The sequence below is a fragment of the Labrus bergylta genome, chromosome 3 (assembly GCF_963930695.1).
Source record: "Labrus bergylta chromosome 3, fLabBer1.1, whole genome shotgun sequence".
NCBI lineage: Eukaryota > Metazoa > Chordata > Actinopteri > Labriformes > Labridae > Labrus > Labrus bergylta.
In genome coordinates, this window is record NC_089197.1 from 6,446,910 (window position 1) to 6,469,502 (window position 22,593).

Consider the following 22,593-nt stretch of genomic DNA (forward strand, 5'->3'; position numbering starts at 1 on the left):
GAGGAACTGCAGTTTTTGTATTTGTTATTGTCGTTCTGCAGATTATTTGATGTATTGCAGAATTTTATCACAGTTTACATTTTTTTTTTTCTATTTCCCCCTTGATTAAGCAACTGAACGCTTTGCTTATGTTTTTGCATTTATAGCATTTACATCTGTCTGGAATTGTGAATATGTTGTTTAGAAAAACACACCATGCAGAGGCAGCCAGCCAGCCACAGGCGCAGGAACAGCAATAATACATGTCCTTGAGAATCAAGAGCCAGTGTTGCCTCATTTATCAACCCTGATTACGTGTATTGATCTGACAACATGCAGGATTCCCCGATGAAAAGGTTCAGCAGACTGGAAACACAGCGGCTGCTGAATCAGACTGACCATGTCAGAGTCTGCACGGCATAATCTGTCTGCCATCAACTGTGACATGACAACGTATCTGAAGTTCTGATGGAGGGCCGGATGGATTACAGCCCCTAACAGCTCTAAAAATAGTCTCATATTGATCGTAATGTCAGAGTAATATACAGAAGACTTGGGTTTTCAAGATTCAAGATTTCAGGGTTGACATTGTTACCTACTTAGGTCCACTTTCCACAGACTCTGTGCGCACCGCGGCCCGTCAGCACCGCGCACTAAGCAGCCGTTCACTGCCGCTCTAGTCAATGATTGTGTTTCCACAACCAGCGCTGCGGCCCGTCTCCTGAGTGTGCCAGCAGCGCCGCTACACTCTGCTCCGTTTCAAATACAGACTTGTGATTTTGTAGTTCTCCCCTGATGTGTGTCATGGCTGCGCTCCTCTAGAATCTCTTGAGATGCAATGAGACCATTTGGCACAGAAAGGGAAAAATGTTTCTCTGATTAACTGCATAATCACTCATTTACAGTAAGTTAGTGTAAAGGGGCGCTGATGGCCTGGCAGTTAGGCCGACCCCCATGTGCAGATGCTAAGGTCCTCCAAGCAGGTGGACTGAGTTCAGGTCTGACCTGCAGCTCATGTTGATCCTCTCTCTCTCTCTCTCTCTCTCTCTCTCTCCCTCTCCCTAGTTTCTTCCATCCACTGTCCTGTCAAATAAAGACATTAGCCCCAGCTGCACTGGTGCAGAGTGGAGTTATGGAGCATTTAACCCTCTGCGTGCCTGTTAGGTGAACTGGACGGTGCAAACTTTGCACAATCCTTTTTAGAATCATTTTTCCCTCACATGGGAGAGAAAATTAAGTCGTTCTGAGCCTTATAAACAAAATCCCAATGAACCAAAAGGTATTTTCAATACGAAATAAAATGTGACATCCCGCTCTCCTTTTCTGGCATTAAAGCAAAAACAATCAGAGCTTAGTTTAGATTCTTCATCAGACATTTGCATGATTCCTTTTTTTTTTTCGCGCCCAGAACCAATTGTTCTTCTGCAAACATCGCCTGACGTGCTCCAGGCTGTCGTGTATTTTTTTTCCCTCTCTCCTCCAAAACGAGCGTGAACATGAAAAGAGTTTTGGACAGAAATAGGAATGGAAATGAAAAGTCTCTCGTGTGACGTGTTGGAGGAATAACAAACAGCAAGCGACAGAAACATCATTGAATTTCAGGGACCAAACGCTCCGACGTGGTCTGAAAAGAGCCCCGAGGAGGAGCGCACGGCTCGCTCAGATATCCCCGCTGTATTCTTCTTTATAAAATCAGGTGTTTGACGTCGCTCTGTGGCTGCGACAAGCAACAGGCTGTTTGCTTTGTATGCATGGCGGGGCAGCTGGCCTGGGGGAACGCGCCTTCCCCTCTACAGCCGGTTATTCTTTAAACACTGATTGGAGTTATGTTTACCATTAACAGGCTGCAGAATGAGAGCAGGAGTGTGGAGGGAACACTGATTAGGATGTGGCCCACACGTGTTGTCACACCAGCTTCAGGGTAAATGGTCATTTAATTTCTTCCGTCTTCTGCAGCCACACATAATTAGCTGCGGCTGTTTTAATCATAATGAATTCATGTTTGATTTCTTCCTCCAGCAAACCTCGGCATATTTGGATTTTTAGTATTCATTTTGCCTCAAGACACATCTAAAGGAATTCAGCTCCACTTTATTAACTCAACTGAATGATTTCAGGTACAGAGGCTGCACGGTGCTGCAGTGGTTAGCGCTGTCTCCTCTCTGTGAGGAGGTTCCTGGTTTGAATCCCCGTCTGACAGGAGTCTCTCTGTGTGGAGTCTGCATGTTCTCCCTTCTGCATGTGTGGGTTCTTTCCGGTTTTTCCTCCCACAGTCCAAAGACATGCTCGTTAGGTTACCTGCTGACTCTAAATTGCCTGTAGGTGTGAATGTGAGCGTGGCTGGTTGTCTGTCTCTGTATGTCAGCGCCTGTGATTGGCTGGTGAACAGTCCAGGGTGTAACCCCGCCTCTCGCCCAATGACAGCTGGGATCAGCTCCAGCACACGGCGACCCCGAACGGGAAGAAGCAGTATAGATAATGGACGGATGGTTTCAGGTACCACACAAACTAAACGGGACTTCCTGTATGTTACGACCATGTGGCTGTGATGTCATGTTTGCAAAGTCCTCCCTGCAGATCAAAGTGCGTCCACTAAACGTTGTTGTTTTTGTCCCTTACAGGCTCCCATTGTTGTTCTAAATGTGTGACAACATTTACAGAAAGGAAGCCTGCAGATAGAGAGACCTTTATGTTGCAGAGGAAGATGACACATCACTTTCTACAAACACACCACACTGCATTCATAAAAACAGAGATTTCACCTCACAGGACGTCACACACCTAGGGTAGAAGAGCTTCAGCTCCAGAAGCTACAGAAGACGTTATCCGTCTCAGTTGTCCCCTACCCTTGGAGTTGTAAACTAAAGACAGCTGGTGTTGTTGAATGTGACGCTCACACCGACGAGGAGACGAGGACCGGGTTCTTCTTCTTCTGCAGAATGTAATGTTGTAGAGAAACCCCAGAGAGCTCCGCTGTCCCTGTGAGGGAACTAAAGAACAGACTTCTCCTCATCCTCACCTCTAAATATTCCCCGCTGTTAAAGAGCATTACTGTGTTGTAGTTTGAAAGGTTGAAGCATAACAGAAACACACAATCTGGACAGCAACAGGCACAAACCAATAAGTATCTAACCTCTGAATTTGATCATAAGATCATGTTCTGATACACGTACACACACTCTTTCCTGGTAAGAGACCAGGTGTCCGTCCAAGAAACGTCTAAGAAATGGTCTTTATATAGCACACATGTTGTAATTGCCCAGTGTGATGATTGCCCATAACAAGATGATTGGGATACTATAAAAGAACTGCTCCGAGAGAAATAAATAGATCCTCGATTCACAAGCCATACGTCTCTGTCTGATTGTTCAAGAGCATTTACTCTTCTACATAATGGCGCTGCGAGCACACTAGGAAGAATGACTGGACACATCCAGGGCTGGAGTGACACTGCGCAGTGGCCACAACAAAAGGTAGGAGCTTTATCTTGCCAAAATATATATGTGCAGTCTGATTCCATGCCAGGGATGAAGTAATAGGTTATTCCAAAAAGAACCTACGTTGTATGGTACAAATTTGAACAGAACATTGGCTTTGAATCTGAGGTCCACTCACACACCCAATCTCTCTCCTCGCTGGGGCAGCTTGACCCCGGAGTCAGACGGGATGAGAGGACGCCGTGTGTTTCAGTGACCCTGACACAGCAGCGTTATTGACCCAGACATTTAAAAAAAAATACATAAAGCTGCCTGCACGTTTGTAGACTGTCATCAAGGGTGGCGGTGTAAGAGGAAGGATTCTCCTCTAGATATCTGTAAACATCGCTGAGGTGAAGCTCCGCTTGCTGTGTTTACAGATTGACATGTCGTCCCGTGTTCTGAATGAGCCCGAAACTCGTTCATCTTCATATCTCTGTTTCTGGGGCGGCAGTAGCTCGGTCTGTAGGGACTTGGGAGAGGTGCCAGGGCCCTTTCAGAGCCCTACCGAGGCGCCCTTGAGCAAGGCACTGAATCCCCGACCGCTCTGGTGCGCTCTCTGTGTAGCAGCACCACTCTGACATCTCTCCACTAATGCATGTCCTCAGGCCGTGTTTGTGCATGTGTGTGATTTGTCCCTGAGTGTGTGTGAGAATCACAGAGAGCAAACCAGAATTTCAAAAATCCTCTGAGGTAGTCAGGTGATGTAAACATGAACATGTCTGTGTTGCAGCTCCACAAAGTGTTCAATGGTGGACGCCGCTTTTCTGGACTCTTCTCGCCCTTCAGGCCTCCATTACACTGAGAACTATGAATTTGTAAATTGCACAAATACTTAAAACATTGCAGATGTTTTCATACAATTAAGACAGTGTGCAGGAGTTTGCCTCTCCTGTCTTATGAACTAGATGTCGTTTTTTTATTTTTTTTAAAGCTTTTTGATGCGGTCTATCACTAAAATAAAGGAGGGTGTATCTTTTTTTTTAAACGTGGCATGGAAAAGAATCAGAGTATGACCATACTGAACGTTTTAAAACAACCTGAACCGTCCCTCTGTCTTCCTTTCTTACAACCTTTAGTGACTGATGCAGAGTCAGGGAGTGCAGCCCTCTCCTGCACGCGCTGCTGGCAAACTTCTGCTCCTTCAACCAAACCGTTGACCCACAGCTGCACACACACACACACACACACACACACACACACACACACACACACACACACACACAGCATCCTCTTAAAAAGTGAAGTGCATTTAATTAGAGTAAGAGCTCGGGAGTCGTCAAAAGCTGCATTACTATTATTGCCAGGGCACATTTGTGACAAATGCCTCAGTGGCACATTTTCTCACCACAGCAGGAGGGAACACAAAACGGAAATCAAATAACACTGCCAGCTCATTCTTCTTCTGCCCTTTTTTTTTTAATCGCTCTACAGCCTCACATATGTGAGTTCAAGTATTCTGAATATTCATCTATTCAGCTTTTAAATACAATGTTAGAGGACACTTATCCCGGAATTTATGAGAAAACAGCAGCGCTACACTCACATCTGCCCTGCTCAACATCGCCATCTAGTGCCGACTGGGTGTAACTCCCTGTGTGAAGCCAGCCTGCTGTGATGCCTCAGGGGAATCGATGGAAATACTACAACTGCAATGATCACCCAGACCCGTCTAATTAACACCCTGCAGGCTCCGGACTTGCAGACTCACTCTGCACTGACACAGCAGCTCTCCGCAGGTTTGAGTTCAGGTATAGTAGCTCACTTTCTGCTGTCCTATCCGCTGTTTGATTACAGTTACAGACGACTTGAATACAAAGCAGAAGAGCTCTGGGACCTGAGGGCTGCTGCACAACAAAGTGGAGACATCAAGATCAAGTCAGCCTGCAGTGAAGACGAGTAAACCCCAAAGTGACTGCACGTCGCACGTCAGAAAGGCATAAAAGAACATTTATGAGACAAACTTTTTAGGTATGGATTCTCATGCTGATGTCCCAAACACAGGCTGTAAGCCAGTGTTTATCCTTCTCATTAAAAAATGCAAAAAATGTTACTTTCATTGAGTAAAACTTTGTTAATAATTTTGTTCGAGTTTGTTCCAGCAACATGCAGCTGCTCTTTAAAGACATGCAGGTTATTTAAGGGTGAACATATCATGGCACTATAAACACGATTAATCCGTCTGCTGCAAACAGATGCACAATCAATGCACATCAACTTCTGCAGGATGTCCTTCAATAAAGCGAAAAATAAAAACAGTAGGCTTACATGATACGTGTTCAAAATGATTTAAGGGAAAAATATATGAAGAAAAATATAATAAATTCACCCACTCAGTTTCCATCTGACAGATTACAACCAGCGCAAACAGATGAGCATTTAAAAAAAATAACTTTTCATATGTTTGTGCAAAATAAGTGATTAAAAATCGGCTTACCTGCAGGGGTTGATGCGTCCTAAATAGGGTTCATTCTTGCAAACTGTGCATGCAAATAAACATGATCTTGGAAGACAAGATCCGAGAGATGACACGCGTTAAATTTGTGCATCTAGAAACGCGAGTAAAGTCCCCAGCATCCGCGTCGGTGTAGTTGCCAACTTGCCTTCAGTGTGAGCTCTCCGCTGCTGCTGCTCTGCTGCAGCTTCGCTTCAGAGCAGCCAAAGAGTATACAGCGGCAGCAAGAGGAGTCACCCCCACCTCACCGCCGCGGTCGCTTCAGGACAGATAACGGTGCTTTTTGGGGTTTGAAAGTGTTTCAGTTTGACTTCTAAATAGTTTGAAAAGAACCAAAATGACCATGTTACTAATTTTGTATCACTATTCACGTAAGTAAAGCCGGGAAAAAGACTAGGCTACTTACACTTCCAATAAAGTAGCATTATTGTCCCTTTCTTCTAGGCCATGTGTTAAGATTAATTGAAAGTTTTACAGGCATTTAAATTGTTGTCTAATAATTTTGGTTGGTTGTGTTTTAAATCACAAACATTTTAAGCTTTTTTTATTTTATTTATCTTGGCTTAAACTCTGTGTGGTGTTTAGTTTAAACAAAGTGGAAATTGTAGCCTTTTAAAAAAAAAAAAAACATTTTTTTATTTTTTCCTGACATTTCACCTTTCTTTCTCGACATTACAACTTTCATCTTGACGTTTCTTTGTTGATATTTTGACTTTTTTCTCTCAACATGTAAACGTTTTTTCTAAATATTTCTGCTTTCTCTCTACATTTCCACTTTTTTCTAAAAGTGCTTAATGGAAATATAATTTTCCTCCTATTATTATTTATTTCTCATGACTGGCCGTACTCCTATTCTGTATAAATAAGGATAATAATCCTGACGTTTTCTGATCATTAGCATACCACTTGTAAAGGCTGTTGTTTCCCGATTAAGGGCTACGTGTATGGGGCTACACTACAAATAACAACAACATTTCTCCACATTTAGCCCTAAAAAAATCACTTTTTATTCACATTTAGAGAAATATTTGTGAACTTTGTCAAATTTACTTTTGTGAATAAAAATGTAAGATAATTTCATTGGCAAATATAAATGTTAAATATTATATCTAAATGTTGAATGTTTTATCTAAATGTTAAATGTTTTATATAAATGTTAAAAATACTTGTCCTGATTCTAAATATTTAGTTTACATTCTAAATATTTAGCTTTGATCCTATATATTTAGGTAAGATTGTAAATATTTATAATCAAAGCTAAATATATAGAATATAAACTAAATATTTAGCTAAGACTCTAAATATTTAGTTAAGACTCTAAATATTTAGCTAATATGCAAATTCACTCTACCGCCCACCGGAAGCACCAAATTAAAAGTTCAAGGAAGCGATCCAATTTTGAAATTGCGGGATTTTGAAAATGTCGAACGAATTAGCGGAGAATATTGGAAAGGCCGTTTTGGCCGCAATTCGGGGTTTTCAAAGCACTACTTCTTCGGTGTTGGCCACAGGATCTTCCACATCTTCCGCTAATTCGTTCGACATTTTCAAAATCCCGCCAGTCTCCTGTAGGACACAATGGTTGGATCGCTTCCTCGAACTTTTATTTTGGTGCTTCCGGTGGGCGGTAGAGTGAATTTGCATATTAACTAAATATTTAGAAATCTTAGCTAAATATTTAGAAATCAAAGTTCAATATTTAGAGTCTTAGCTAAATATTTAGAAGTCGTTGATAAATATTTAGTTTATATTCTATATATTTAGCTTTGATTATAAATATTTACAATCTTAGCTAAATATATAGAATGTAAACTAAATATTTAGAATCAGGACATGTATTTTTAACATTTATATAAAACATTTAACATTTAGATAAAACATTCAACATTTAGATATAATATTTAACATTTATATTTGCCAATGAAATGATCTTACATTTTTATTCACAAAAGTAAATTTGACAAAGTTCACAAATATTTCTCTAAATGTGAATAAAAAGTGATTTTTTTTAGGGCTAAATGTGGAGAAATGTTGTTGTTATTTGTAGTGTGCGCAACTTTACAATCGGCGCCCCATACACGTGTAGATTGTATATGGACTTCGTAATCCCAGTAGACGTGTTTTTTATCTTAAATACTATTTTTTGAAGTTTTCGTTCTCTAAAATCCAAAATAATCCCAATTTTGTCATTTAAATCTTCGTAGAGTTTCCTTTACTCTTTCTGAGCGTTCCGCTTTTCTGCTCCCACAGCACTTGAACGCATCAGTGGTATTGCGTCATGACGTCAGCGTGCGTGCCAGACGCGCACTTCCCTGAACTGTAGGGTGAATGTTTACAAGTTTCGCTTCCCGCGTTATGCTAAATAAAAGAGCTGGCTGATTAAATTCCTGAGTGATGAAGATGATAAAGACGGAGAAGATTCTTCACCTGAAGAGCAGCCGGGGCCGGAAGGTCCGTGTGGTCCGGGAACATTACCTGAGAGAAAAGGTTCCGTGCTACAGCTCTCTGTGTCAGGCGGACTGTGAGAACGGTAACCTCAAAACAAAGACTCACCTGACCTCACAAACACACACACAGCAGACAATAGACTCCTTTACAATAACTCATGACTGAATACACACTGTATGCAATAATATGAAAGCTTTCTCGACAATAGACCAGAATGACTTTGACGATACGAATCCAAACAAGTTAACTTCCACTGTTAATGAAGGACCCGACCGTTACCTGAGATTTCAGACCGATACCTGAGATTTCAGACCGATACCTGAGATTTCAGACCGATACCGATATTAGGGAGAGAAAAATGATAAGATACCATTAAGTTTGAGATCTTTAGAGATAGATAGAAAGCTAAAGACCCAGCTCTTTCATGAATACCTACTAACTTAATGATGATGGTCTCCATATTATTGATGATGATGATGGTAGTGACGATGGTTTTTGTTCGATAACGACGACTTATGAGATGGTTTCTGATTAGAGCTCTCAAGAACTGCCCTCAATGTTGTGCTTTGCCTCTGGTCACTTCCTGTCAGCACCTGTGTGTCCAATCAGACTCAAAGCTGATCGTTTGCTCTTACTCACATTGTTCCTTTTTTTTCTAGATCCTTGCTTGTGTTGTTCTTACTCTCTGATGTACGTCGCTTTGGATAAAAGTCTGCTAAGTGAATTGTAGATGTTCCTTAACTAAACATTATTGATCAAAGCGATACTGCTTATCAACCTGTTACAGTTTGTTCTTAAAGGTAGCCAAGCTTTTATCTTGAATCTACAGTTTCAGTCACTAACAAAGAGCATTTTTTAACTTTAACAGTTGTGTATAGATTCTTGCAACATAATGTAATAGTAATAATAGTTTGACGGTCAATCAGGGCCAGGGAAACCTCCCGCGAAGTTTCCAGATCGAGATGTTTGCTCAGAATAAAGTTAACAGTAAAGTTATTTTCATTGTGCCACAGAGTTTTGACATCTTATTTATATAACTTTTAAAAACACACGTTTTCAAATATTGCTTTGGCATAAGGAAATACATAAAAAAGAACACAGAAGAACTCCAATGATTTACATTTTTTATTGGGATAAATCACATTTTTAAACACATTTGAAATTCCATTTTAAAATAAACATTGTTAGGCTTTTATTTTGAATTTCTGTACTGTCTTAAGCTGAGAGATCTTTACTTGCTGTTTCATTTAAACCCTGCTTTTATTTTGAAATAAAATCTCTCGCTCCATGCCCTATTGTTTACGGTGAGAAGGCAGACTCAGAGGGCAGAACAAACACCTAGCTGTGGGAGTGTCACCCACCTGGGGGAGGGGTTACTGCCCTTTGTGATGTCATGAAGGGAAAATCTCCACACGGCCTGTTTGAGCACACATTTTCTGAAAAGTGGAGCAGGCGACAGATGGAGAGGATGGACTTTTCTCATCGTTGGGGGGGTTTGTAGACAGACTAGAGACACATGTTGAAGTGGATTTTACAGAATATGTGACCTTTAAAGCTGGGCTAGTTGTTGATACATGTTAAAGTATTGTTTAGTAATAAATCCCGCCTGGTGTAAATAACTCAAGGTGGCAACACAAAGCAATATCAGCGCTAGTTTTCTATGTGTCGGTGGTATTAAAACTTTGCCCGTGGTCTCTTCCAGGCGGTAAGGTGCTTCCAGGAGACGTGACTCACTACGTGGTTCCTGACGTCGGCGTGGTGCTCGATTATCTGGAGATTTTGGAGTTCAGAGAGCTGCAGGGCATCGTGTTCACGCAGACCACCTGTCAGGCCGTGCAGCACCACAAAGGACGCAGGTACAACAACATGAGAACAACGTGCACTAACAACTGCTCCAACGACGGGGCGAGGAGTAGCTGCAGAAGCTGCATGATCCGATTAGTGATCCAGTCTTAATTGCAAACCAATACTGATCCTGTGTGTAAAGAATACATTTGAAAGCTTCCTGCTGCTGCTGCTGAAGGCACAGTGACCGCTCCTGTGGGGGTCCGGACACTCTTTGATTTGAATAACGCCTCTAATGACGGCCTACCTGAAGTGTGTGAAGAGTGTGCAAGGGTCAGCCTCATTATATCAAAGATCTGCTGACGAGGCTGAACGAGAGCCAGCCTGTGACTTTAAATATCTATAACTCACACACACACACACACACACACACACACACACAGGAGAGCTTTGACAAACTTGATGAACTCTGTAAATTAAGAGTCCCGCACGTCCTCAGGTTTCCTTTTTGATTTCTGCCGACACTGCTGTTCTGAAATGTTGCATCTCTAATACGATGAAGCTTCACTTTTCATTATATTTAAGGAGATGCACGCTGAGACCAAAATGCACCAATTTTCCGCTTTATTGGCGAGGTATGTGTGCACATATAAGCGCTCAGTTGGAGGTGGGGGGGGGGGAGTGTCTGCCCCAGCTCATCATGGAGAGGGGGAGAGGAAGTTCAGGGTGGCTGTGATCTTGTCCCTCGTCCTCCTCACGGCCTCTGTTTACAAGCTGTAACCGATAAAAAGAGGAAGTGAGTCAGAGCTGCGGCCCGCTCTCAGCGCCCGGACATACAGCAGATCATGGAATAAACATGATAATAAGCAATGTAACGTATGGGTTCATCATGAGGTCCATAGATTTTTTTTTACAGTATTTACATTGAAGCAGGGAGCGCAGATTAATGTCGGATGAGGGGAAGGTTCCTCACATGTTGCTTGTGTCCACTAAGCGGCCATTTTCATCCTCAGCGTCGGCTGTTTTTTGTCACTGCGCTCTCAGCTGGAAAACGTTTAGTTTTTGTCTCCCTCACCGACCAATCAAAATCAATAAGGGCTGGGACTTCTGATATCAGCGTTGTCAACAACAATGGGAAGTAAAAATCCGGTTCATTTTCTCCACAGAGGATCTGATAATAAGCCATGATGTCATAACCATCACGGGTAAACTGACCACGATCTAAGTATGTGTGAAACGATGGTTTAGTGCGCTGAGAAGAAAAGCGCTGCAAATCCGTCCTGTTTCTATGACAACGGCCGCTGTATGACCGACACTGCTCCGTTACTTTTTACTGCATGTTTTATATTTCAAGCCTTGTTTCTCCTATGGCTCTGTCCTTACAATAGTCTTAATTATCTTCTGTTGTGCAGGCAGTACAACCGTCTGAGAAACCTGATCAAAGACCCTCGACATGACTGTGTCCTGTTTGCCAACGAATTTCAAGAGTATTCGTACTGTGAGCGGGACAAGGGGGAGAGCCGGGAGAGGTGGCACACCAGGTCAGTGCTCATAACCAACATCTCTTCAATTCACATAGCGGACGCTTTTAGAGTTCTAATCCTCAACGAAACCATCTTAAAATTGTCATTATCGAACAAAACCAATGACATCATCACTGTCGCCATCCTCATCATCAATAGGTTGTAGGTGTTCATAAAGAGCTGGGTCTTTAGCTTTTTCTTAAAGTTGCATAGGGACTCTGCAAATTGAATGAGGTTTGTTAGTTTGTTCGACCACCAGGGGGCGACAGAGGAGAAGAGTCTAGTAAGCGTCTGTTGTGAAGGTTGGATCAGACGCCTTTCATTGGCAGAGCGTAGTGGGCGGGAGGGAGTGTAGACCTGGATCAGAGAGTTTAGGTAAAGTTTTAGTGATGTATCAGCGCCTCTGGGTCCTGCAGCAGATTGAAGATGAAAGTTTAAAAATTCACTTTAGTAATGTATCAATCCGGAATCACATTAAACTCTGGATCAACTTGTACACCAGAGGCTGGAGGTGCACAACCATACGGCACTGAAGGGCCCGCCTTATGGCTCAGCTGTCAATCAAACATTTAAAACAGCCTGTCTCCGTATGGGTGCAGGGGGTGACGGGACATTCAGTGTTTAGCAGCAATAATGAGCCTCAAACCAAACGGCCTGTTGACAATCCAAAAGAACCGTCTTATTTTTTCTGTTACCTTGATCAGAACCGAGTGCAGCTCTCTATTTATACAGAATATTACCTGCTGACGAGAACACCCATTCAAAGCGCACAGATGTTCCTAGCACATACAAATATTTGCGAGCCAGTTTGGAGAGTTGCAGGTTTGTAGTGACTCTGTCTTTCCACCAAAGCAGTGTGTTGCTGTCTGCAGAGAGAGAGGAGGTTTGCATCTCCTGAATCGCTCCCTGGTTGAACATCATCAGGATGTGCAGTGGTCAAGTTACTCTGAGAGCACTACCTCCTACAGCCTGATGCACTGATAGACCATATACACAAAGGCAGATGTAATGATAACAAACACACACTTTAATTCCCTCGTTTGACTGATAACAGCCGGAGAATCATTTTATAAACGAGGTGACCATTCGTTAAAAGATAAAAAAAGCCTTAAAAGTCTCCAGCTGCCGGTCTTTTCATTTCCCTCAAACACGGAAAGAAGAGAGATTATAATGTGCTGTTAAAGTTCTGCTTGCACAACGAGTTTGGTTTTAATAAAAGATTTGGTCGTAACGTTGCGGCTCTTAATGATCCGGTCCACGTTATGTTCACGCTGTCGTTTCAGTGCAGGCTTTTAAAAGGTGTGACATGCTGTAATGAAACGGGCCTATGACACAAACGAGGCGGTAAGCAGAGCTGCAAACGAAGTCTGTATTCTTTAACGTTCAACCTGTGTGTGTGTGTGTGTGTGTGTGTGTGTGTGTGTGTGTGTGTGTGTGTGTGTGTGTGTGTGTGTGTGTGTGTGTGTGTGTGTGTGTGTGTGTGTGTGTGTGTGTGTGTGTGTGTGTGTGTGTGTGTGTTGTGTGTGTGTGTGTGTGTGTGTGTGTGTGTGTTATAGGTGTGTGTACACTGCAGCAGTGTGGTACCATAACCACCTGGCAGGCATGATGGATGTGGTGATGATCACAGAGGATCAGGAAGCCATCACTCGGTACAGCAGCCTCAACTCTGGAGTGTACGTCATCTCGATCCAGGTACCTGACACACACCTTTACAAACGTCCCGCCAAAGACGATGGTTTTAGTCGAGTCAGAAAGAAAGAAAGCCTGCTTGGTGGTTTGATGCCCTGCAGGGATTTGATTAGAACAGAGGTGTCCAAATGTAGTCTTTTATTCAGAGTTTAAATCCTGGGTCTAAAGGTACTTTAGACGCCCTCATATCAAATCCTACATGATAATCTGCTCGTAGTAGAATGCCCTCATGTTTAAGATCTAACATCTCCGGCTCGTACCTCCTGCCTCTCTCTAAACTCCTCTCCACATTTCATCTTTTACATTTTTTTGCAGGATTTTTTGCAGAACTTCTGGCCCGACCTGCAGGCAGCTCACGATCTGTACAGCTCGATCTCTCAGGCGCTGCAGGAGAAGGAGAGCGAGAGCTCGCAGAAAGAGTTCAGCGAACATCTGCCCGCTGAGGTCCTGGAGGCCGGAATCAAGTCCGGGCGTTACGTCAAGGTAACGCACGAGTACGTGTAGGTGTGCGTGTGTCAACAGCTTCATATCTGTTCAAATAAAAGAGGAAAGAAGAAGACTAAAAAACAGAAACATCAAGCACATTGGTCAGCTTGTGTGGAGCTTATTTAATGCTGCAAGGAGTGAAGATTCTGTTTCTAGTGCAATGGATTACCTTCGATTAAAGGGGAAATACATCTGTCGAGCCACTAGGGGTCAACGAGGAGAGAATTAGGAGAAGGAGAAACGAAAACTCAAAAGAACGTCGAGTTAATATTTTAACCTCCCAGATGGTGGATTTTTTGCAGCCAAAAGTTGAACAAGAGTTTAAATGTAAACGCAGCTGGTTGACTAATTGTTCAGTTTTTTTTTAAATGTGAAAGGTTGAAAACAAAGCTCATCACAGCGTCTAAATTTCAAGGTCTCAAGTTTTCAAACTTGCAGAAAACTCCTTAAGAACTTGTGATATTCTCAGTCTGAGCGTCATGTGTGAACACAAACAGCTGAATGTTTCTCTCTTCACCTGGAGTTTCTCCTCCAGCCTCCTCGTATTTATTCTGCAGAAAGTCAGAGTGAGCTGATGTGAGAACTCAGCAGGATATAATCAGGAGAATTCATCTGGAGCGAGTGGGAGGGGGTGGTGACGTTTATTCCCTGTGATCGCTGCACGACCATAGACTGTCTGCACGCCACCTCTACCATCTCCGTGCTCTAATGAACCTGCTGCATTATGGGCATGGATAGTTACAAGGGGCACATTCTGAGGCGCAGGATGCAAAGAGGTTGAATTAAGTCGCTAAATTGAACATAGATTAGTCTTTGAATAATCACAACGAACATACTTTGAATGTAGAAATATTTAGGGATTCATTTATTGTTCAATTGATAAATACTTGCAGCTGTGAATTAAATCTTTTCTTCTTTTTTCAGGGATCTCTGAATGTCAGTAAGCACCGCGCTCAGAACGAAGCTTCGCTCATGACGGACGGTTTGTCCGATAAGAACAAAGGTACAGAAACTGCAGAAAAGATTATTTTTAAAACAAACGCCTCCTGTCCTCTCCGCCTCACCTCTTCTCGTCTCTCTTCCTCTCAGATCTAAGTTGGGGCGTGATGGTGTTCGGTGTGAAGAATCGCAACCGGGCGGTGCACGGCGACGTGGTTGTGGTCGAGTTGTTGCCGAAGAGCGAGTGGAGAGGGAAGGTCACGGCTCTGAGTGAAGGTCAGGGCGAGGAGAAGAGCGCAGAGGAGAACGAGAGTAAACCAATGCCCACAGGTGAGTCCTCCGCAGACTCAGCGTTAAGTGAGGAGTAAACAACTCGTCAATACAAAGCACCACACTTCAGTTTATACACCTTCAAAATAAAAGCACCACACCTCTGTTTGTCCACCTTCAAAATAAAAGCACCACACCTCTGTTTGTCCACCTTCAAAATAAAAGCACCACACTTCAGTTCATACACCTTCAAAATAAAAGCATCACACTTCTGTTTGTCCACCTTCATGATAAAAGCACCACACTTCAGTTAGTCCACCTTCAAAATAAAAGCACCACACTTGCTGTAGTACTGAAACAGGTGTTGAAATTGTTTGATTTTTACGAGTATGATATGGAAGTTTAAATTCTGGTATCATTGTAGCCCTGAAACATTTATCACCTGTTGCTACATGACGTCAGAACAAACCCTCAATAATAATGCTCTGATTTTAAAAACCTGCAGGTCGCGTTGTGGGGATCCTGCAGAGGAACTGGAGGGACTACGTGGTAACTTTTCCTACTAGAGACGGGACTCAGTCTCAGAGCAGGAACTCTCAGAGAATCCTGGCTGTACCCTGGGACCATCGAATCCCCAAGATCCGCATCAGTACTCAGCAGGCTGACGCCCTGCAGGTCTGCTCAAACTCACTTAGGCTCATGTTTCACAAAAGTCACTTGTGGTGCTGCACGTTTATTTCAACCTTAAAATCCAAGAAATAAACAATAGAACTTTGGTAAGAGGATACATTTACCCTGGCGGGTTGGAAAATGGTACAGAAGTCCTAAGCGGACATGTCGACATGGATCCATACATTTTGTTTGACTCTGTTTCCCGTCATTTCAAGTATATTTTGGATTTTTTCATGAGAAATTATCTTCTTTATTTTGTTATCTAAAGATATCAATGCTGGTTTTTGGTAGAGAGAAAATAGAGACGGGACAGTAGATAGAGTTGGAAATCAGGGACAGAGCGACAAGCAGGAAGGAGACACAGAATTTGAACCCAGGCCGCCTGACCACACCCTCCGCACATTAACCACTAGGCTACCGGCGCCCTGATAAAGAGTTGATTTCGCTTGTTTTCTCAAGGTCTTGTAAAATGAACTCGCTTTTATCCCGGGTTAACGAGATGAATCTGTTGAGATCTTGAGAAAACAACTTAAATGTTCTGGTCATCGTGGTAAAACACCATTGTCCCTCTCCGTGTTTCTGTGAAAGTTAGATTATTTATTTTCTCTAAACTCTAAAAAGAGAAAGTGTAGATCCTCAAGTTGTTCAGTTTCATGAGAGCAGAAGATAAAAGAAGCAAAACTCGACCTTTCTCTGTCGTCTTCTGTCAGGATCACAGAGTGGTGGTGAGAATTGACTCGTGGGAAAGCACGTCTCTCTATCCTAACGGCCACACCGTGCAGGTGCTGGGTCGAGCCGGGGAGCTGGAATCAGAGATCCAGACGATCCTCATAGAGAACTGCATCCACGTGCCTCCTTTCTCAGACGCACAGGTAAGAACTCTGATTCCACGATGGTGTAATATTGGTGTCTCAGTCTGGGAAGTCACATTGTGTTGCAGAAGCAGGGCATAGCAGAAGTTCCAAATAGACACACAGACATGTACACATTAATTTTTTTGTCCCAATTTTTCCACCTCTTCCATTAAAGTTTCAGCCACCCCCCTAGTGCCCCATCCACCCATCTATTATTTATACTGCTTTACCCTTTCGGTGTCCTGTGGGGGGGGCTGGACCCGATCCCAGTTGTCATTGGGCGAGAGGCGGGGTTACACCCTGGACTGGTCGCCTGTCAATCACAGGGCTGACATATAGAGACTCCACACAGAGAGGCTCCTGTCAGATGGGGATTAAAACCAGGAACCTCCTCGCTGTGAGGAAACAGCCCTAACCACTGCACCACCATGCTGCCCCCCTGAGGACCCCACACTGTTCTTCAGGTCTCAAGTGTCTCTGTGGAGTCCATGAGAGTGTAGCGAGGGCTGCTGTTCTTTTTGAAGGACATTTACCTGATGAGGACATTTAAATAAATAGTTTCAATGAATGGAATTTAGTGAATAGGCTCGTTGTGCTTTCCTTTTCAGTGAACACGGCGTTTGTTAACCTTCTTTTTTTTCTTCTATCCTTAATGATGTTATTCTTTTTAATATTGCAATCCAAGGACTTGATGGAATCAAACGTCCTATTTTTTCCTTTCTGCTCAGATTCTGCGTATTTTATTTTCTAAAGCATGTCCTCTGGTGAAGAAGTGTCTCAGCACAGCACACATGCTCTCGCCTCAGCCTGGAGCAGGATAAATAATTCATACACTCACTTTGTTCCTAAACCTTAAAGACCTTGTGTTTTCTCTTGGGGTCTTCACATCGGCCCTCAGCTGAGAGAGATGCCGGTGAACTCTCCGGAGAAGCCGTGGAGGATGGATCCAGCCCAGGTGGCGGAGAGGCGTGACCTCAGGGGGACTCACCTGGTGTTCAGCATCGACCCGCGGGGCTGCGAGGACGTGGACGACACGCTGTCCATACGCAGGATCGCCGGAGGGAAGCTGCTGGAACTCGGCGTCCACATTGCCGATGTCACTCACTTTGTCACAGAGGGCTCACTCACCGACCTGGAAGCCCGGACAAGGTATTGAATTATTTAATTACCAGACCCCCAGATTTTTTACCTGAGGGGTTAGGAAAGGATTATATCACAGGTCCATACTCGGGTTGAAGCAGCCTCCATCGGGTCCAAAAATAATGACCTCTGTCTTGCTCTCATTGAGCTTGAGAAGATTCAACGCCATCCAAGCTTTGATGTCTTTGAGACAGCCCACCGGATTAGTGGCTTTGATTTCCAAGGGCTTGTACAGCTGCATGTGTTCGGCGTAGGAATGGAAAAAGATTACTTTTTTTTTTTTTAAATGGACCCCAGGGGAAGCATATTCAAGGAAAATACGATAGGACCAAGTACGGATCCTTGGGGGACTCCACAGAATGGAAGGATGCAAGGATGCAAGGATGGAAGGATGCCATCACCAAGGCAGACTGAGAAACCTCTGTCAGCCAGATCAGCCACTCCAAAGGGTTTTCTTTAATTTCAACCCAGAGCTTCTGACGAGCGCTGAAAGCATATGAGAGATCTAAAAGCATAAGAACGGCCAAATCCCCATAATCAGCCATCTTTTTTAGCACAATTCAATATTTGATTCAATAATACGCATAGATGACAGAAATACCCAGGTCATCCTTTGCAGTACCTTCTGATATCTGTTAAATAATTCTGTGTGCATTATTTGTATTGGTTTAGAACAAATCGTCTCTAAAATTTGTTTTACAGACGTTGTTTAGTCAAGCGGGACCTCTGTACAACGCAAATCACAGTATGTAGCACCCACAGGGCCCCCACAGGTCTGGGGCTTTGTTAGTGGCTTTAATTTTCAAGGGCCAGTACAGCTTTGTGTCTTCAGCGTAGAAATGGAAAAAGATTCCATATCTTTTAAGAATGGACCCCAGAGGAAGCATAATGTGGGGAAAATACGATAAGACCAAGTATGGAGCCTTGCGGGACTCCACAGGATGGAAGGACGTACAGTCATCAAGGCAGACTGAGAAACTTCTGTCAGCCTCGTAGGATCTAAGACACTCCAAAGCTGCACCTTTAATACAAACCGAGAGCTTCTGTCGAGAAATTAAAAGTTTGAGGTCCAAAGTGTGGAAAGCAGATGTGAGATCTAAAAGCAAAAAAACAGGTGAATCCCCAGAATCTGCTGTTCTTTTGAGCACAATTTGGTATTTGATTCAATAATATGCATAGATGACAGAAATACCCAGATCATTCATTACATTATCTTTGATATCTGTGCTGTTTTTTAAATGTTTTTATCTTTATTTTATTTCTTTCTCAGAGCTACCACCTACTACCTGGCGGACCGCAGGTACGACATGTTACCTGCTGTCCTCAGTGCAGACCTCTGCTCTCTGCTGGGAGGAGTCGACAGGTGAGAATCTACTCGTCTCTGTGTTATTTGTGTTTTTAATGTTTAGAGGAAATTAGGAAATCTATAAATGTTTGTGTATGTTTCAGGTATGCCATGAGCGTGCTGTGGGAGCTTGATGCAGAAACCCTCGCCGTCACTAAGGTGTGGTACGGTCGCACAATCATCTGCTCCTCCTACCAGCTCCACTACGAGCTCGCTCAGGCGCTTCTCAACGGAGAGGAGGCCGAGGTACCCGAGCTGACTGAGCTGACGTCTGAGGAGAGGGATGCTAAGCTAGCTCAGCTCACTAAGGCTCTGGAGATGCTAACACATGTAGCCAGACACCTGCGGGCTCAGAGGGACAAAGGGGGCGCTCTCGAGCTGGAAGGGGTGGAGGTATGATGCGTTGTTCGGTAGATGTTTCCTTTCCTGTCTTTCACTTCTTATCTGATTTTAAACCATGAAAGTCCTTTGAGTTCACGCATAATGAATCAAACTCCTCCCCCTCTCAGGTTCGAGCCCAGCTGGACGAGGAGAAGAACATCACGGCGCTAGTCCCTCGGCAGCCCCTGGAGGTCCATGAGACGGTGGCAGAGTGCATGATCTACGCCAACCACTGGGTGGCGCGCAAGATCCAGGAGACGTTCCCCCATCAGGCCCTGCTCAGGTGTCACCCCCAACCACGGGAGGATTTCTTCAACCAGCTGCTGGAGAGCGCCTCGGCCGGGGGGTTCACCATCGACACCAGGTTACTGGACGGCGTCCTCTACGGGAGCTGATGGGGAAAACAAAATTTTGCATGCATCCCTTTACGCCTAGTCACACGATCATTAAAAGACAGGCATGACTTGTTTTCCTATTGTGTGATTAAAGGTAGACACATTACTGATTAGGTGATTATGTTCCTCCAGGACCAACAAGGCCTTAGCGGACTCTCTGGACCGGGCTGTGGACCCTCAGGACCCGCTAGTGAACAGGCTGCTGAGGATGATGGCCACCACAGCCATGTCCCAGGCTCTGTACTTCTCCACTGGTCTGCTGTCCCAGGACAAGTTCTACCATTACGGTAAAAGACCAAACAACACTGCTTTCTGCAACCATTGGAGTCGCCCCCTGCTGGCCAGTAAAATAATGCCGGTTGAAGGCTTTGTTGCGTTGACTGGTCACGCCCACATTTTACACAGTCTTAATTTTTTAAAAACTTTTTTGTTTCTTAGGTTTGGCTCTGGACCGGTACACACACTTCACCTCACCCATCCGTCGCTATGCTGACATCGTGGTGCACCGTCTCCTCAGTGCCGCCATCGCCATGGACACGACGAGGGCGGAGCCTGGTAAACCGCTGGCAGGTCACAAAGAGCTGGATGAAACTGCTCAGCACATCAACAACAAGAACCGGGTCAGAGCTATTTCATGATCCAATGCTCTCTCACTCTCTCTGTGTGAACTACAATATTCTGACCTTTGACCTCTGATTCATCCATCCAGGCAGCCCAGCGGGCTCAGAAACTGTCCACCGAGCTGTTTCAGTGTCTCTTCTTCAAAGAGAGAGACCCTCAGACTGACCCGCACTGTGTGGCCAACGCCGTCATCTACGCCATCCGAGACAACGGCGTGCTGGTGTTTGTCCCAGAGTAAGAAACTGAGTGCTAACATTAGCATGCTAACTGCAGCTTGAGCAGAGGATATTTGTCCTCCACCTTTGTGTAAACTCGAGGCGAGGGGGGTTGGAGGTGTGTCGCTGTAGGAGAGCGGCGGCTTCAGTATGGAGGAGGTGTGGCCAAACAGAAGTTTGTTTTGGTTTCATGCTGGAGCTCAAGGGCGACATCTACTGGATCAAAAGGTTAATTTAGTCTCAAAGCTGTGATTGGTTGTCGAGAATGAGCCTGAAGTTGTTTGTTGAAGTTCTGTATCCTCTCTCGCTCAGAGTTTGTGTGAAAGTATTTCTTTCTTTCAGAGCTCATCCAACTGATGAGATTGGATTGTAAGTGTTTCTTATCGTTGGTAAAGTATTTCAGTCGAGCAGGCCTGACTCCACCTGTACCTCTCTGCAGGTACGGTGTTAAAGCTCCCGTCTATTTGAAGAACCGGGAGGGTCAGGTGGTCTCTGCAGGAAAGGACGGCGGCTGTGATTGGCAGAGTGGCTCCGTGAGACGATCCTCAGACCACATCAGCACCACCTCCATCGGCGGCACCTCCACCTTCAGGCTGTTCGACCACATCACAGTGAGTCTCTAAATGATCAGCTCATATTATCGTCTTTTGACTTTAAAGTTTGGTGCACACTTGAGGGTTTTAATCATTTAAATGATCCTTCTAATCCTCTGCTGTCCACAGGTCCGTATCTCCGTCCGCTCCACAAACTTCCACGCAGACGGCTTAAACCTCGAGGTCATCAGCAACAAACCCCACAGCAGCGATGAGCCCGAGAAGCCCCGCCCACAGGGTCGCAGCAACCTGGTGCAAGAGGTGGTGCGTCTGGCCGAGGAGGCTAGCCAGCAGGCGCAGGAGAAGGAGGCGAGGAGGCCCAAACTGTCCAAGGAGGAGAGGGAGTACCGGCAGAGTAAAACCCCCAACCTGTACTCTCTGCTGGAGGAGGTGAGGGAGCTCGCTCTGACGGACCTGGAGACGGCTGCACAGGTGTGTGCAACGACTGCTTAGAGCTGCGGGGAAGAGGAAGTGACGGACGCTGCAGAAGAGCTGTCTCAGATTCTTCAAGCAGGAGACTCTTTGTGTTTTTGCTGATGTTGATTGTTTTTTTTTTTTCTATCGTCATGACAGATTTGTAGTTATTTTTTTAAAGATATTTTTGGGGCTTTTTGTGCCTTCATTGTAGAGACAGGACAGTGGATAGCATCGGAAATCAGGGAGGGAGAGAGAGCAGGGAAAGACGTGAGAAAAGAGCCACAGGTCGGATTTGAACCCGGGCCGTCCGCTTGTAGGACTACAGCCTAAGTGCATGGAGCGCCCCACAGATTTGTAGTTATTTAAGAAACTTTTTTGTAATCTGAAACCTTTACCAGCCGTTATCTGTACTGCTTTGGGGTCAGGGGGGCTGGAGCTGATCCCAGCTGTCATTGGGTGAGAGGCAGGGTAACACCTTGGACTGTTCACCAGCCAATCACAGAGCTGACATATAGAGACAGACAACCAGCCACACTCAGAGTCACACCTACAGCACTTAACCTAACGAGCATGTCTTTGGACTGTGGGAGGAACCCGGAGAGAACCCACACATGCACAAGGAGAACATGCAGACTCCACACAGAGAGGCTCCTGTCAGACGGGGAATCAAACCAGGAACTTCCTTGCTGTGAGGCGACGGCGCTAACCACTCCTTTCGACCATGGAGGGGGCGCTCCTCTTTACTCCATGTAAAAATGTGTAATAAATTGCAGTCTAAATGTTTCATTGGATATTAAATGAGAGAACAGATATTTTATGGGCATTTTCATGATGTTTTTTTACAGACGTTAATGATAGTTCATGTTTCATAGCGGTAATATTAACCCAATGATTTCACACACCCACGGAA

At 44.4% G+C, this 22,593-nt stretch overlaps 2 protein-coding genes across 3 annotated transcripts in view; one reads left to right on the forward strand and one right to left on the reverse strand.

Moving 5' to 3' along the window:
- Positions 1-6,108, reverse strand: part of LOC110001412 (multiple epidermal growth factor-like domains protein 11) — a 115,934-nt gene extending 109,826 nt beyond the window's left edge. Inside the window, exon 1 of one of the 2 annotated variants that reach the window (XM_065952554.1) lies at positions 5,893-6,108. The gene's annotated coding sequence lies outside the window, so the exon portion shown is untranslated. The remainder of the gene's footprint in view (positions 1-5,892) is intronic. The other variant, XM_065952555.1, reaches the window with a different exon arrangement.
- A 2,092-nt stretch (positions 6,109-8,200) lies between these two features.
- dis3l (DIS3 like exosome 3'-5' exoribonuclease) lies at positions 8,201-22,495 on the forward strand. The gene is made up of 18 exons (XM_020656042.3): positions 8,201-8,440; positions 10,061-10,214; positions 11,556-11,684; positions 13,223-13,358; positions 13,671-13,838; positions 14,766-14,844; positions 14,931-15,110; positions 15,556-15,725; positions 16,433-16,594; positions 17,475-17,725; positions 18,987-19,079; positions 19,166-19,454; positions 19,571-19,806; positions 19,970-20,124; positions 20,276-20,457; positions 20,547-20,692; positions 21,113-21,284; positions 21,396-22,495. The coding sequence occupies exons 1-18, from the start codon at positions 8,305-8,307 to the stop codon at positions 21,717-21,719; spliced, it is 3,162 nt and encodes a 1,053-aa protein (XP_020511698.2). The 5' UTR covers positions 8,201-8,304; the 3' UTR covers positions 21,720-22,495.
- The last annotated feature ends 98 nt before the right edge of the window (positions 22,496-22,593 follow it).

Bases quoted from the DNA above. Each gene is read 5' to 3' on its own strand.
- dis3l (XM_020656042.3), top strand. From the start codon at position 8,305: ATGAAGATGATAAAGACGGAGAAGATTCTTCACCTGAAGAGCAGCCGG. The intron at 19,455-19,570 runs GTATGATGCGTT...TCCCCCTCTCAG, and splicing joins TCGAGCTGGAAGGGGTGGAG to GTTCGAGCCCAGCTGGACGA. The intron at 19,807-19,969 runs GTTACTGGACGG...ATGTTCCTCCAG, and splicing joins GGGTTCACCATCGACACCAG to GACCAACAAGGCCTTAGCGG.